Source organism: Leucoraja erinacea, chromosome 5 (genome assembly GCF_028641065.1).
Source record: "Leucoraja erinacea ecotype New England chromosome 5, Leri_hhj_1, whole genome shotgun sequence".
NCBI classification, from domain to species: Eukaryota; Metazoa; Chordata; class Chondrichthyes; order Rajiformes; family Rajidae; genus Leucoraja; species Leucoraja erinaceus.
The window spans coordinates 65,632,524-65,648,012 of record NC_073381.1 but is presented as its reverse complement, the minus strand read 5'-3'; the positions used below and the strand labels follow the sequence as shown (position 1 = coordinate 65,648,012).

Genomic DNA, 15,489 nt, shown 5'->3' with positions numbered 1-15,489 from the left:
CACATAAACTAAACTGAAACTGAAATCTCCAGTCTGAATATTGTCTTTCCAGCACAGTCCTCTGTCTTCTATCAGTAAGTCAGTTATGAATCCACATGATCCACATTAATCCCATGCATCTTCTAGTCTACCATGGAGGATTTGTCAAATAATTTACTAAAATCCATGTAGACAATATCCACGGCCCTACACTGATTGATCACCTTCGTCACTTCCTCAGAAAACCCAATCACATTAGTAAGACATGTCCAGCTGCGTTCAAAGCAGTTGTGACTGCCACTAATTATCCCATTTGCTTCCATTAAAGGGATTAGATCCTATCCTGCCAAATCCTCTCCAATAGCTACCTTACCTCTCGTGTGAGACTCACCAACCTATAATTCCCCTCTTAAACAAAGGATCAACATTAGCTACTCTCCACTCCTCTGGGACCTCACTTGTGATTGGAGAAGATGCAATGATCTTCGTCAAGGTTCCAGCAATCTCCCCTCTTGTCTCTCTCAACTGAGCATTTTGAATGGGGAACTGAGGCATGGAACAAAAAAAGTGTGCATTTGTTAGAAAAACTGACTGCCCGAGTAATATATGTTCAAGGAAGAATTGATGCTTGTTAACATGTTGTCAAACATACCTGCCATCATTTCTCCTGCAGCTACTACCTACTTGGTAGCTGTTGCTAAATTAACCTCTGGAACCAATTGTTTGTCCAGTAATTTTCTCCATCCATGACTACCGCTTTATAAAGAGGCATCAAAGTCTTGGAAAGTCAGTAGCAACCAAATGATGTACATGGCAGTTTGTGGCAGATTAATAACTGATTGGAATAAGCAACCCAATGGAATACAAAAGGTGCGAGCTTTGTAACAAGGCTTCCTGTTCGGTTCAGATGACCTTGCATAGATTTCCGATCGGAATCGTGCTGAGTTGATATTTATTAGCCTTGTGTATTGTCAATGCAAGTATATGTCATACTCAAGGTTAGTTCTAAGGTTGCGTCCGGATGGCATGAACGTTGTTTGCGTCCGGATGGCATGAACGTTGTAGAGTGAGCAACACCGGAAATTGGAGGAACAGCACCTCATATTCCGCCTGGGTTGCTTGCGTCCGGATGGCATGAACGTTGAATTCTCCCAGTTTTGCTAGCCCTTGCTGTCTCCTGCCCTTCCTTAACCCTCGAGCTGTCTCCTCCCATCCCCCCGCCCTCGGGCTCCTCCTCCTCCCTTTTTCCTTCCTTCTCCCCCCCCACCCCCCCATCAGTCTGAAGAAGGGTTTCGGCCCGAAATGTCACCTATTTCCTTCGCTCCATAGATGCTGCTGCACCCGCTGAGTTTCTCCAGCATTTTTGTGTACCTTAGTTCTAACTATCTACTGAGATGAACCTAAAAGATATTTAACAGCATAGAAAATATATACATTGATTTTCTTCTCAAAGCAAAGCTAACTACTGTTGACAGTCCAAGTCTCTCACATGTAGAACTCATTGCATGCATTAGGATCTTGGCAAGATTTTCTCATTTCATCCGTGTTTTTAAATGGACTCATCAGGTAATCATATCAGGACATTTCATCGGCAATCAGAAGGAAACTTAGAAGTGGTGACAACAGGCCAAGTGCAAAAACAGACAAGATCATGTTGCCAAGATCCAAATATTACGTACTGTGTTGACTGAAATCGCTAATCCGGAGAGGAGATTGGTTGTATGTTGCTGATTCAGCTCACATTTTGAATGTCAGACCCGACCCGACGAGACAGGGTCTCGACCTGAAATGTGATCTATTCTCTCGAGATGCTGCGTGACCTGTTGAGTTACTCCCGCTTTTTGTGTTTGCATTTCAGAAGGATGGGTGCTGAATGATGAATGTTGGTATTTTACAAAAATGCTTACAATTTTGAGCAATCAGAATAACTGGCTCCTAATGTGTTGTTAATCCTGCAAATGATTTCTATGCTGGATTAATGCCTCACACATCATGGCACTGTCATTTGATGAATGTATTGAGTACTGCACCTCAGGCAAATTGATGCCATTGATCTCCACAATTGATACCATTGATTTCCACACAAAATAGTGGGCCGGGATATTTACTGGGGTGAGATATGTAGGCAGGAGGACAGAGGTTTGGGCAGAAAATCTGGAAGTCATTGTTTCTGCATGCTGTTGAAATGGTATTTCATTCTGTTCAGCATCCCAGGATTTCAATACCGCAGAAGCCATCCTTATAGAAACATAGAAACATAGAAATTAGGTGCAGGAGTAGGCCATTCGGCCCTTCGAGCCTGCACCGCCATTCAATATGATCATGGCTGATCATCCAACTCAGTATCCCGTACCTGCCTTCTCTCCATACCCCCTGATCCCCTTAGCCACAAGGGCCACATCTAACTCCCTCTTAAATATAGCCAATGAACTGGCCTCAACTACCCTCTGTGGCAGAGAGTTCCAGAGATTCACCACTCTCTGTGTGAAAAAAGTTCTTCTCATCTCGGTTTTAAAGGATTTCCCCCTTATCCTTAAGCTGTGACCCCTTGTCCTGGACTTCCCTAACATCGGGAACAATCTTCCTGCATCTAGCCTGTCCAACCCCTTAAGAATTTTGTAAGTTTCTATAAGATCCCCTCTCAATCTTCTAAATTCTAGAGAGTATAAACCAAGTCTATCCAGTCTTTCTTCATAAGACACTCCTGACATCCCAGGAATCAGTCTGGTGAACCGTCTCTGCACTCCCTCTATGGCAATAATGTCCTTCCTCAGATTTGGAGACCAAAACTGTACGCAATACTCCAGGTGTGGTCTCACCAAGACCCTGTACAACTGCAGTAGAACCTCTCTGCTCCTATACTCAAATCCTTTTGCAATGAAAGCTAACATACCATTCGCTTTCTTTACTGCCTGCTGCACCTGCATGCCTACCTTCAATGACTGGTGTATCATGACACCCAGGTCTCGCTGCATCTCCCCCTTTCCCAATCGGCCACCATTTAGATAATAGTCTGCTTTCCTGTTTTTGCCACCAAAATGGATAACCTCACATTTATTCACATTATACTGCATCTGCCAAACATTTGCCCACTCACCCAGCCTATCCAAGTCACCCTGCAGTCTCCTAGCATCCTCCTCACAGCTAACACTGCCCCCCAGCTTAGTGTCATCCACAAACTTGGAGATATTGCCTTCAATTCCCTCATCCAGATCATTAATATATATTGTAAATAGCTGGGGTCCCAGTACTGAGCCTTGGGGTACCCCACTAGTCACTGCCTGCCATTGTGAAAAGGACCCGTTTACTCCTACTCTTTGCTTCCTGTTTGCCAGCCAGTTCTCTATCCACATCAATACTGAACCCCCAATGCCTTGTGCTTTAAGTTTGTATACTAATCTCTTATGTGGGACCTTGTCGAAAGCCTTCTGGAAGTCCAGATACACCACATCCACTGGTTCTCCCCTATCAACGCTACTAGTTACATCCTCTTGTATTCCATACAAGTCTTATGGAAAGACTTAGATTCCAGTCAAATTGGCAACACTCTGAACAGGTCAGGACCAAGCTGGTATATGTCCTGAATCATATATAGACATCTGATCTGATGGTGGGAAGTCTGAAGATAAAAAAGCTTGTGAGGCCTTGGTAGAAAAAAAGTCTGTGGCACCTCAAAGATATCCTTGTCTTCCTTCAGCAAGATATATCAATATCATCTGGTGATGATTGAAACTTATATATTGGTGTCCAGGTTTTGAAAGCCGGTTTCAACAACAGCTTTGCTGCGTGAATGTTAGTTAGATGGTCTGGAAAAGATTATCATTCTTTGACAATATGTTCCATTGTTTGACTTTTTTTTGCTACAATTGCAACTGGGATTGATTTGAGGTTCAGTTGCTATAAAGAATAACCATAATTAATCTTACCTGGTTTGTATTCAGTACTATGCTGTTCATCGAAGATCTAGAGCAGGTACATGCCCCACAGGTTTAGTGTGAGGCACTTTATTCAAATGTTGCTGTTGTACCAGATGAAGAATTGTCTGGTCACCTCCCAGAAGTGGTTGGTTCTTGTCTTATTCCTGCATCAGTAATGCCAGCTTAAAAAAAATCCTTAAAATAGAGTGTGTCTACATGGCTTCCAAAACTGCACAATCCTAGATTTCAATTTCTGTACAACATCCTTGTGTCCCCCACACAAACTCCAAACCCCCACACCTTCTCCTTTGTCTTTATCAATGTTTCAGCATAGTTTAAGAGTCTACCATAAAGTCCTGATGAAAAATCAATCAGAAACTGTTTCTTTCTTGCAAATTGGTAGCTGACCTGCTGAGTCTTTCTGGCAATTTCTGTCTTATATCATTGTGCTCTCTGCATTATTTTGTTGCGATTGCTAATTCATTAATAATGTTCAATAATTCTAAAATAATATTTGTGTGAACATGGTGACAGTTCAACTGAAAAATTGTATACTGGGAAAATTAAACTAAAAAATAGCCAAAGGATGGACAAAAGGAGTAAAGACCGTAAAATAAAGTTGAGGGTCTGATGGGATAAGAAATGAATATAAATTGGATTATAAAAAGATAAGAGAATATATAAGTAGAAAGATAATGTGGAATTAGTCCATCATGGTCACAGCCCACCATAAAAAATGCCTACATGAGGCACTGCCTCAAGAAGATGGCACCTATCATTAAGAATCCCCACCATCCAGGGCATGGCATCTTCTTACTGCTACCATCAGGCAGAAGATACAGAAGCCAAAAGTCCCACACCCCCAGTTTCAGGAGCAGCTATTTTTCTCCAACCATCTGGTTTTTGAACTAATCTGCACAACCCCAGTCCAACCTCAGCAACAGAGCATGATGGACCCTTCTTGCTCTACCACCTGACTTGACATGACATGAAAATATATATATATTAATGATATCTACAAGGAAAGCTTGTCATAGCGAGATTCTCGAGTTTTAAGTGTCCCATAATCTTGAAAATCCAAGATTAAGTAGCAGGTCATGACCACAAATCAGAACCTTAGGTCACAAGGTCACTAGTGCAAGGAGCAGAATTAGCCCATTCGGTCCATCAAGTCTACTCTGCCAATCATGGCTGATCTATCTCTTCCTCCTAACCCCATTCTCCTGCCTTCTCCCCATAACCTCTGACACCTGTACTAATCAAGAATATCTATCTCTGCCTTAACCATTGACTTGGCCTCCACAGGCTTCTATGGCAATTAATTCCACAGATTTACCACCCTCTGACCAAAGAAATTCCTCCTCATCTCCATCCTAAAGGACCATCCTTTGATTCTGAGGCTATGACATCTGGTCCTAGATTAACAGGGAGCTTCTGGCATCAAGGACAGCTCTAATTTCCCACGAAGACTTTAATTCCATTTGGTGTTCTTACAGTTGTGGAGATTTTCAGAAAAATTGTTTTGTCAAATCCAACAGTGAAGAGAAGGGTTTCGGCGCAAAACGTTGCCTATCTCCTTCGCTCCATAGATGCTGCTGCACCCGCTGAGTTTCTCCAGCATTTTTGTGTACCTTCGATTTTCCAGCATCTGCAGTTCCTTCTTAAACTAAGAGATTTAAATCATCTGCAAATTTAAAGTGATTAACAACTCAATCTCTGTAACCTTCTCACCACAAATGTCGAGATTTACCTTCCTACTAATCACGGTATTTAGGAGTCAAGAGTGTGTGACTATCATATGTACAGACAACAGAACAATGAAATTCTTACTTACAGCAACTTAACATGCCAGTAAACACATCACGCACAGATAAATACAGTAATGAAAATTAAACATGTGAACTCACCATTGTTATTTCCAGTCAATTCTGAACCACCGCCTGTTGTAATTATATATGAATATTAAAAGTTGTGAATCATAAGGAAATGGTGCTACCTTCATTAATTTAAGTGTTGAAGTGTGTGCATTTGACATCGTATGGTGTAAAAGGGATTTAGGATACTTGTTAATGTGCTCTAACTACTAAATAAAACAGGAAAGTCATGCTGAAAAATCATGCCACAACTATATGAAATATTATTTAGGCCACACATAGAGTATTATTTATATTTCTTGACAGCACTTTACCGGAATAATATAGAGAGGGTCCAAGGGGATTTACGAGGATATTACTGGGTTTTGAAAATTATAATGATGGGTTAACCCAACTGAAACTTGAACTCAGTAGATGAAAAGTTATACTTTATAATCTACGAGCCTATCTCCAATGACGTATTATAAGTAATCCATTCCACCATTTCTGTTTTTTTGATATTTGTAACTCTTTTTTCTCTCTTTCTCTCTTTTTCTATGTATATAAAAAAAAACACTAGAAGCAGAAGTAATCGACAATTGAAAATGTTAATAATGTATGACTGATGTATATGAAAAGTTTTTTTTACTATAATATGTAACTATACTTTATAATATGTCTACTTCTAATAAAAAATATTATTAAAAAAAATAAAAAATTATAATGATGAGAAAAGTGACGGCTGGAGTTATCTTCTTCAGAATTTAGGCGACAAAGAGATTTAGTTAAGGTCTACTTAACCTAGACAAATTAAACAGGGAGGAGTTGATTCTCTTAGCATTAATTAGGGGGTATAGTTCGAAGTTAATTGGTCTAAGAATTAAATGGAAAATAATTTATTTAAAAAAATTCACTCAGCAAGTGGATCTACAACACACTGCCTTGTGTCCAAACACCAGGATTGTGGGATTAAAATGCAAACAGAACTTGAGGAGCACATTTAACATACTCTTGGATAAGCACTACAATAATTTATTGTAGGTTTGGCCCAAATGGTGTCTTTCTTCTGTGTTTCTGATTGTTTAACATTTACTTTTTTACTGATGATGGACCTGTCCAAAATAATTCTCTGGACTGTGGTCTATTGTTTTTCAGTTGCTGTTGTCTGATTGTCGGGGAAAGTGCGCTGTCATGTGTTGATTATGCATTATGTAAGAATGTGAGCCATACTGAAAGAATTTATATGATTAAGCGCCCATTGTTGTTATAATCCAGGATTTATGATCGTTCATTCTGCCAGTGCCATCTGCAGGTTTTAGACTGCATTGCAAAATGATAGGGTTTTGCATGTGAGTTGCAAACAGTGAGAGAGATTTGTCATCTCTTTTAAATGCCACACACCCAATACAACTGGCTACTGCTGTGAAGTGCTTTGCAGGTTCATACATCTTTCAGTAATTGGGGCTGGATCTTACAATTTTTCAGATTGTTTTGGTAAACATTCATTTATTGGGTGCAAATCAGTACATTCATTGTCCTGCTATAGTGATTGTCACTTACATATCTTTCAATGAATGATTATTTGAATTTGCACTTATATTAATATAGCTGGAATTATTTTGTTCCAATGTACCTTTTAACCATTTCATCTTACCTTTATATTTTAGGTCAAACTCCCCTTTCCAATAGATCAAATCACAGATCTTCCAAGGAATGATTTCCAAATGATGGTCAAGATGCACAAATTAACCTCTGAGCAGTTAGAATTTATCCATGATGTCCGCCGGCGTAGTAAAAACCGGATTGCAGCCCAGCGTTGTCGGAAGCGAAAACTCGACTGCATTCAGAACTTGGAATGTGAAATTCATAAGTTGGTGAGTGGTCATGAAAACTCAACTACTAATTATAAATATTTATAAGTTTCTGTTCACTGCTTGCATCACGATTGGTGACCGTGGGAAAATAATGCCATTGATCCTCTGATCTTGGGGTGTAGCCAGGGATTTATATCTAGACACCAACCTGAATAGAGATAATTGACTTCAAGTTGGCCTCATGATATCTGTGACAGAAAGACACAACACAGAAACAGGACCATCAGCCACTGATCAGCCAGCCCATGGAAACAATCACACTCCCTTTCTTTACACTAATCATTCTCCCACATTCCCGTCAATTCCCCACTTTCTACCATTCATCTACAAATAAAGGGACAATTTTCATAGGCCAATTGAGCGGCGTGCATTTTTGGGATGTCCCAAAATGGAGGAAAATGGAGCACCTGGACAAATGCTACAGAGTTGTAGGAAGAATGTAAAAACTCCACACGGACAGTAGCACAGTTCAGGATTGAACCCAGGTCACTGGAGCTGTGAGGCAGCAACTGTGTTAGTTGTGCCACAGTGCCTTCATGTTGGTATCTTGAAATGTTTTTTGTATCATTCCAAAATATTGAGCTCATATTAACCACATCACACATATAACACATTATATAAAGTTTCTGTTCAAAAACTTGCTTCATTCTGTGATCAGTAATTTGGACAGAGAAATGGCCGATGGAGTTTAATCCTGACATGTGCAAGTTGTTGTTCTTAAGGCGGTCAAATGTAAGAAGAAAGCATAGACTAAATGGCAGGACCTGAAGGAAATTGATGTACAGTATTTTTGACTAAATCCTTAGCTACCTGAAAGAAGGTGCGCGGCATGCTTGCTTTCATCAATTGGGGCATTGAATATAAAAGTGGGATGTAATGTTGCAACTGTGTAAAACTTTAGTTAGCCACATTTAAGTGTTGAGTGCAGCTCTGCACAGGGCATTACAGGAAAGATGTGCAGAGACTGCAGAAGATGTTTACCGGGATGTCGCCTGTACAAGGTTGGGCAAATATGGATCATTTTTGAGGAGGACTTGATATAAATATTTAAAATTACGAGAGACACGTTTAGGATAGATGGTCACTGTAGAAATGTTCAAAGCTAGAGGACATTTGTACAGGGTAAGGGGCAGGAGCTTAGAGATGAATGAGGCAAGTTTTTTATATAGAGAGTGGTAGTGCTGAGGTGAGGTGGTGGATGCAGATATGATAGCAATATTTAAGAGGTATTTAGATGTACACATGAACAGGCAGGGAATAGAGGGATACTGACCATGTGTTGGCAGATATGTTTAGTTAGATTGGCTTCATAGTTGTCTCAGACATGGTGGGCCAAAGTGCCTGTTCCTTTGCTGTAATTATCTTTGTTTTACCTACATCATTAAATTGTTCACCTTAGATATATTTCTTGGCTTCAATTCCAAAACCAATTATTTCCTCTTTATGAGCTGATGTGAAGTACTAGATATGTTTAGGGCTCGAGCAGGATATGCTTGCAAAGTGGTGGATTACATTGGGATTGCCATCTGTTGAAATATTCAAGCCGTTTACTTGGTTGAAGCATCTAATGTGTTGAACTGTGCTCGGTGTTGTTTCCAGCGACATGTCTTCCCTTTTGCCATCAACCAAGCTGTGACACATCAGTTTAAGGATGCACTGCAAAGCCAGGATTGAACAATTGGTGCCAACAAATTGTCTGCAGTTGTACATTGCCAAGATGCTACTTCTAACATAAGAGCATTAACAGAAATAGAACCAGGCCCAGAATGAGACTTTCTGCCCTTTGTCTATAGTGCTCCCCTTATTCCCTGCTTATTTTTCGAAGCCATAGAAATAATTTCTCCTCAATTGCCTATCCAATTATCTTTTAAAAGTGACATCCACAGACAATGGTTTTAGATAATAATCATGTTGTGCTTAGTTTTTCCTCACATCCCCTTTATACCTTTTAGTTTGATTTTTTCACTTTTTGAGATACAGCGCGGAAACAGGTCCTTCGGCCCACCGATTCTGCACCAATCAGCGATCCCTGCACATTAACACTATTCTACACACACTAGGGACAATTTACACTTAACACATTAGCACTATCCTACACACACAAGCCAATTAACCTACAAACCTGTACGTCTTTGGAATGTGGGAAGAAACCAAAGATCTCGGAGAAAACCTACGTGGTCACAGGGAGAACGTACAAACTCCATACAGACAGCACCCGTAGTCAGGTTCGAACTCGTAAGGTAGCAATGCTACCACTGCAACACCGTGCTGCCCTGGCACTATGCAACTTTACATTTACCTGAAGAGTGAGTGCCATCTATCTCCTGCTAATGCTATGGGGTGAAATTTCAATAAATATATGACTCCTACTCGTGATAAATACCTTAAATGTCTGCAAAACCCTGTGGCAAAATAATGTAAATGGCCAGGCATTTTTAAATGCCCATTCTCATTGGTTTCTGCCATACACATGAAATAAAATAGTAAGATTAAACGAGAACTTACCAGTTTGAAGTTTGATCTGTATTTTATGGGGAGTTACGATGAGGGATTACGTGAAGAACCCGTCCAGCACGCATGCGCGACATACTTCAAAGCAGCGGTGTAGAATTACAGAAAGACACAGTAATTGAAATAAATATAGTAAAGAAAAGGAGAGCTTAGATACCAGTTTGATCTCTATTATTTAGGGTGGGAGCGGAGGGCACGTAATCCCTCATCGTAATGCCTCATAAAATACAGATCACACTTCAAGTTCTCGTTTAATCTTACTATTTTACTTCGGAGTCACGTGAGTGACTACGTGAAGATTTTAAAGCTCTGTGATTTCAAACCGTGTAACAGTTCATACTTCACTCACTGCCGAAGTCATTTGAGGGAGGAAGTATGTTATCGTAATCAACCATGAATCTGTTTGTAAAAAACAATAATGGTGTTTATTAACAATAACAAAAAACAAATTGCTCCCCCGGGCTAAATTATATATTTGCAGATTGTAATATTTTCTCTGCAAATGAAGCAGGTTCTGCCAACGGCTTATTATAAAAAGTTTGAAACGTTCTTTCCCCAGACCACCCCGCTGTAGCCAGAATGTGGTCTATTGGTACGTCCATTCTCTTAGCCGCTGACGTGGATGCTGCCCTGGTGGATTGAGATTTATACATGTTAGTATTTATACCAGCGGCTTTCAGCACCTGCTTGAGCCATCTTGAAATGGTTTGGCTCGTTACCCGGCCATAAGGTTTCTTGTGGCTGACCCATAAGGCTTTTTCTCTCCCTCGATGGATTTTAGTTGTGTCAATATAGTTCAGTAGGTGGGTCATGGCACATAACCGTGGTTCTGGTGGGTAGGCCTGGAATTCCATGACTGGATTTGATGTTCCTAGCCTGCTCTGTTTGACCAGCTCCTGGATAGTAAATGAGACATGGTCTGAAGTTATGATCATGTTGTCCAGTCGTAATAGGTGAAGTGACTGGACTCTTTGTGCTGACACAAGTGCCTTCAGCATGACCATCTTCAGAGTTAATTGTTCCAGGGTGAGGGACCTGGCTGGTGACCATCCCCTGAGGTATGTCAGGACCACACTGACATCCCAGATATGGGTGTACCTTGGTCTAGGGGGATTGGAGTTAAATATCCCCCTCATGAGCTTGATCACCAGCGGGTGGCATCCCATGGTCTGTTGTCCTGGTGCCTGAATTAAATAGGCAGACAGAGCACTTCTGGCTGTGTTAATGGTGCTGTAGCTGAGTCCTTCATTATGGTGAAGGCCTGCCCGGAACTCCAGTACATTGGTTACTGTTGTAGTTGAGTATGTAGTTCCTGTATCCGAACAGTATATCTCCCACTTCTTGATACTTGATAAGTATTGTTTCCTTGTGGATACACGGTGGGATGCTGTCATGGTGTTGATGGTGGTTTCTAACAATCCCAGGCCCAGCAGAGGCCCTTTCAAAATCTGCAACCCAGGAGTTTAATTATATCGTGGCATGGGTGGCTTATGCCGGATACTGGGTGGGTTAGCAATTCTGGGCTACTGGGAAAAGTCATTGGGGTCTCGACGATCATGTCGAGGAACACTGGGAACCATGGCTGTGTAGGCCAGTTGGGTACTATCAAAATACCTGAAGCAGAGTCCATTTGTATTTTGCGTAGTATCGACTGATGAGGCAGAAGGGAGGAAATGGATAAAAGAAGAAATTTCCCCAGTCCAGCGTGAACGCATCTACCGCTGCTGCCTCAGGGTCTGGTTCCCAAGCAACATACATAGGAACTTGGTGATTTAGTCTGTATGCAAATAGATTGGTATCTGGCGTGCCATATTGATTGGTAATTTTAGCAAATACTTTGGGATTTAACATCCATTACAAGATACAAGATAGATTTATTCATCACACTGTGCCAGTCATTCGGTGTTATCATTGAATTTGCGTGACCTGGTGTCTGCCACTGTATTTAGCTTACCTGGCAGGTAAGTTGCTGATAGCCAAATATGTCTGTCGACACACCATTGCCAGATTGTGTTGACCAATTTGTCACATGATATCGATTTTATGCCGCCCATATGGTTAATATAGGCCACCACTGTGGTATTGTCTATTTGTAACCGAACATGCAAGTGATGCATATTTGTTGAATATGCTTTTAATCCATAAAATGCACCCAACATTTCTAGATAATTTATGCCCAGTGCAAGTAGTAACAGTCTAGGTTAGTCCATCTACCACCTGTGCTGGATATGGAATTAGTTGCTCCCCAGCCTTGAGCACTGACATCTGTTTGAATAATTAACGTAGGATTAACGATGATGATAGGGCTGGAACTATGCCAAATGTTCTCTACCTACCACTGTGGCTCTGATATTGCTTCAGTGGGTAATTTCATGATCCGGTCAGAGGTCCAAATTGTGTAGCTGGAAATGCTGCTACCAGCTTTCCAATTACTCTCGCCACTTGTCGAATGGTTGGTCGATCGTTGACCATTAAATTGTTACATGTTTGTGCCAATTCTGCTGCTTTGTCTTTTGGCAAAGTTACAGACATGTGGACTGAGTTAATTGTGAAGCCCAGATAGTCCATGGTTGTGGATGGCGTCAACTTAGATTTATCTGGATGTAAGACAAATCCCAAGGTTTCAAACAATTGTTTGGTAGCTGACACAGCTGATATAGCCAATTCCATGGTTTTGCCTACTATTAAGATATCATCAAGCTATGCCATGACAATATGTTTTTGTTTTCTTAATATTGCCAAGGCTGGTTTTAGTATCTTGGTGAATAATCTTGGGGCTGATGTTAACCCGTAGGCAATGCTTTAAACTGCCATAGTTGCCCCATCCAGGTAAATTTCAGGTATCTGCAATGATCCTTATGAATGGGTACTGAATAGTAAGCATCTTTAAGGTCGATGCTTGCCATGAAGTATCCTTTGGAAATCAGTTGTTTGGTAGTTACAAACGTTTCCATTTTGAAATGTATATACTTAACAAACATATTTAGTGAAGTTAAGTCAATGATGATGCAACATCCACCATCTTTTTTGGGTTTAGTGAATATATTAGAGACAAATTCCAAGGGTTCATGTTTGGTTTTTTCAATGATACCCTTTGTAATTAGCCTCACCAGTTCAGCTTGTCCCTCTCATTTTTCTTTAACTGAGAGGGAAAAGACCCTTTGGGGTGAGTGATGAATTGGTGGCAAGTTTTCTAGAGTAAACTCTATTTTGCATCCACGAATGCTGTTGAGTATATATTTGTCATTCGTGATAGACTTCCATGCTTGCACAAACAGGTGTAATCTCCCCCCTGTTAGTATAGAATCCCCATTTTTTATATGTTGGTAGGAACCAGACCCACCTACCTCTATGGTTTCAAGTGTTTCTTCTGTTTCTTTGTCAGACGATGAGTCTTCTGATGTGTTGTCTGATGTGTTGCTGTTGGTTGGGGGTGGCACATTTTCCATGGGGTCCGCTCTGGGCCTTGGCCTAAAAAAGGCTTCCGGTGGTGATGTGCGGACCCCAAACTTTCACCAGTCCCATAGGGTTGACGTCGACTGGTGGACACGGTGGGGTACTGCCGCTTGGGTTTAATGGGTTTGCTCGTCTCGGGGCCTGCCTCATGAGGCCAAATGTTTTGGACTCCTCCTCCATGTCTTTTACTTTCTTGGAGAGGTCCTTGCCGAAGAGCAGGATTTCTGGCTGTGGTCGGCGTTTTGCACAAACCCGTGAATTTCCGGTTGAGGGCAGGTCTTATAATCTCCTTACGGAGGTTGTTAATTTCGAACTGGGTATTGCACAGCAGTGCGAGTGTATCCTGCTGATTCGTGGTCATTTCCACCCCATCCACGGAATGAGCATATGAAGTGGTGGCAGACGTCAGGAGCCTGAGGATCCACTGTAGTTTGAGCTCTTGATTGCGGATGTTTGGCCCAACGTGCCCCCAGATTTGGCTATTGACAACCGGCACATTGAGCGAGGCGCAATTCTCTGGGGCCGAATACAGCTCTAGGGCCTCATTAACTACCTGCTCTTGTAGGGGCTTGAAGGACAGGTAGTTAATGCTGGCCGCCAGTTTTGGCTCTAATGGCCGTCCTGCTCGTGGAGCTGCCACATAGCGATATACCACTCCCAGAAGCTCTTCCTGGTCCTCTACCCCAAGCGTACTCCCGACATCTTCGGCCAGTGACCCCTCTTCTTGACCAGCCCAGCCCTGGTCGCCAAAGCTGCCCTTGGATGAGGGGGAAGCGATGGCCAGTGCGTTGTGAGGCACTGGTGGGAGTGCCTGAACTCCCTTTGCGAGAATGCTCCTCTCAAAGCAAGTCTCGCTGGAGCATTTGTTCCACGAGCCGCTCCATGCGGCACAGGCGGCTGTCTCTGCCCCGCGCGGGCGGTGAGACTTCTCCGTCCGAAGAATCGGATACCACCGGCCGGTTGGTCTTCCATGCTGCTTCACATTCAGCCCGTTGCTCAGGCTGCGCTAGGAGGACTTGGCTCGGCACGGTGTCGGGGATGGCGGACCGCAGGGTATGCGGTCCTACCTCCTCTTGCCCCCCACTGATGGAACGCTCCTCCGTTGGAGTCGAACGGGGGGCGGACTTCTTGACTTGTCTTGTTTTGCTTATGATCCTGGTGAGACAAAACAAAACACTTCTTTTTCGGAAAAAACTACCTCAGAATAAACTTACCTGACGGTCCGTCTTTTTTAAGCTGTAGCGGGAGCGTCTGTACTCCCGCTGCGTCGCTGTTGCACTGCGTGAACGCTAATGTCGCCCATGCGTGCTGGACGGGTTCTTCACGTAGTCACTCACGTGACTCCGAAGTAAAATTGACCTCAAGATGATCACAGTGAACCCTGTTTTTGTTCAGTTCCATTGCATTAACGACAACCTCAAACTATTGAATGGCAGATAAAAAGTTAAACATTCATCAGTATACAAAGTCTATTAAACAATATAAGAATGTCAACAGCAATAATTTACTACGATGGCAATCAATCAGTATAATGGTCATACCGACTTTGCCAATAAATATATAATTGAACTGCATTTACTGGCCAGTTAAGTATCTCTGAAACTATCTGTTCTAATGAGGTAGGTTTATTATTGTTATATATACACTAATGTTTTATTAAGAACCATAACAATCCTAATCCATACTACAAGGAGGAATTGGAGGCAGCTGAACAGTTTTCTGACCTAGATGTGTCAGAACTTCGAGTGGCCTGGAAATATGAAATAAATCAAAAATAGGGGTTATGAACATGTTGTAAAAATATCCTTAAAATGATCGGCCAGGTTATTGAAGCAAATTGCAAGGCAAACCCTGTTGGTCCTCGATAACTTAATTGTTCTATTCAATAAAACTTCACTA

The 15,489-nt window shown here is 41.8% G+C and overlaps 1 protein-coding gene across 4 annotated transcripts in view; it reads left to right on the top strand.

The window, feature by feature from the left end:
- bach2b (BTB and CNC homology 1, basic leucine zipper transcription factor 2b) overlaps positions 1 to 15,489 on the top strand; it is a 235,514-nt gene that overhangs the window by 215,798 nt on the left and 4,227 nt on the right. For all 4 annotated transcript variants that reach the window (XM_055635828.1, XM_055635826.1, XM_055635827.1 and 1 more), the window contains exon 5: positions 7,417 to 7,623. In XM_055635828.1, coding sequence (XP_055491803.1) covers positions 7,417 to 7,623 — 207 coding nt within the window. The remainder of the gene's footprint in view (positions 1 to 7,416; positions 7,624 to 15,489) is intronic.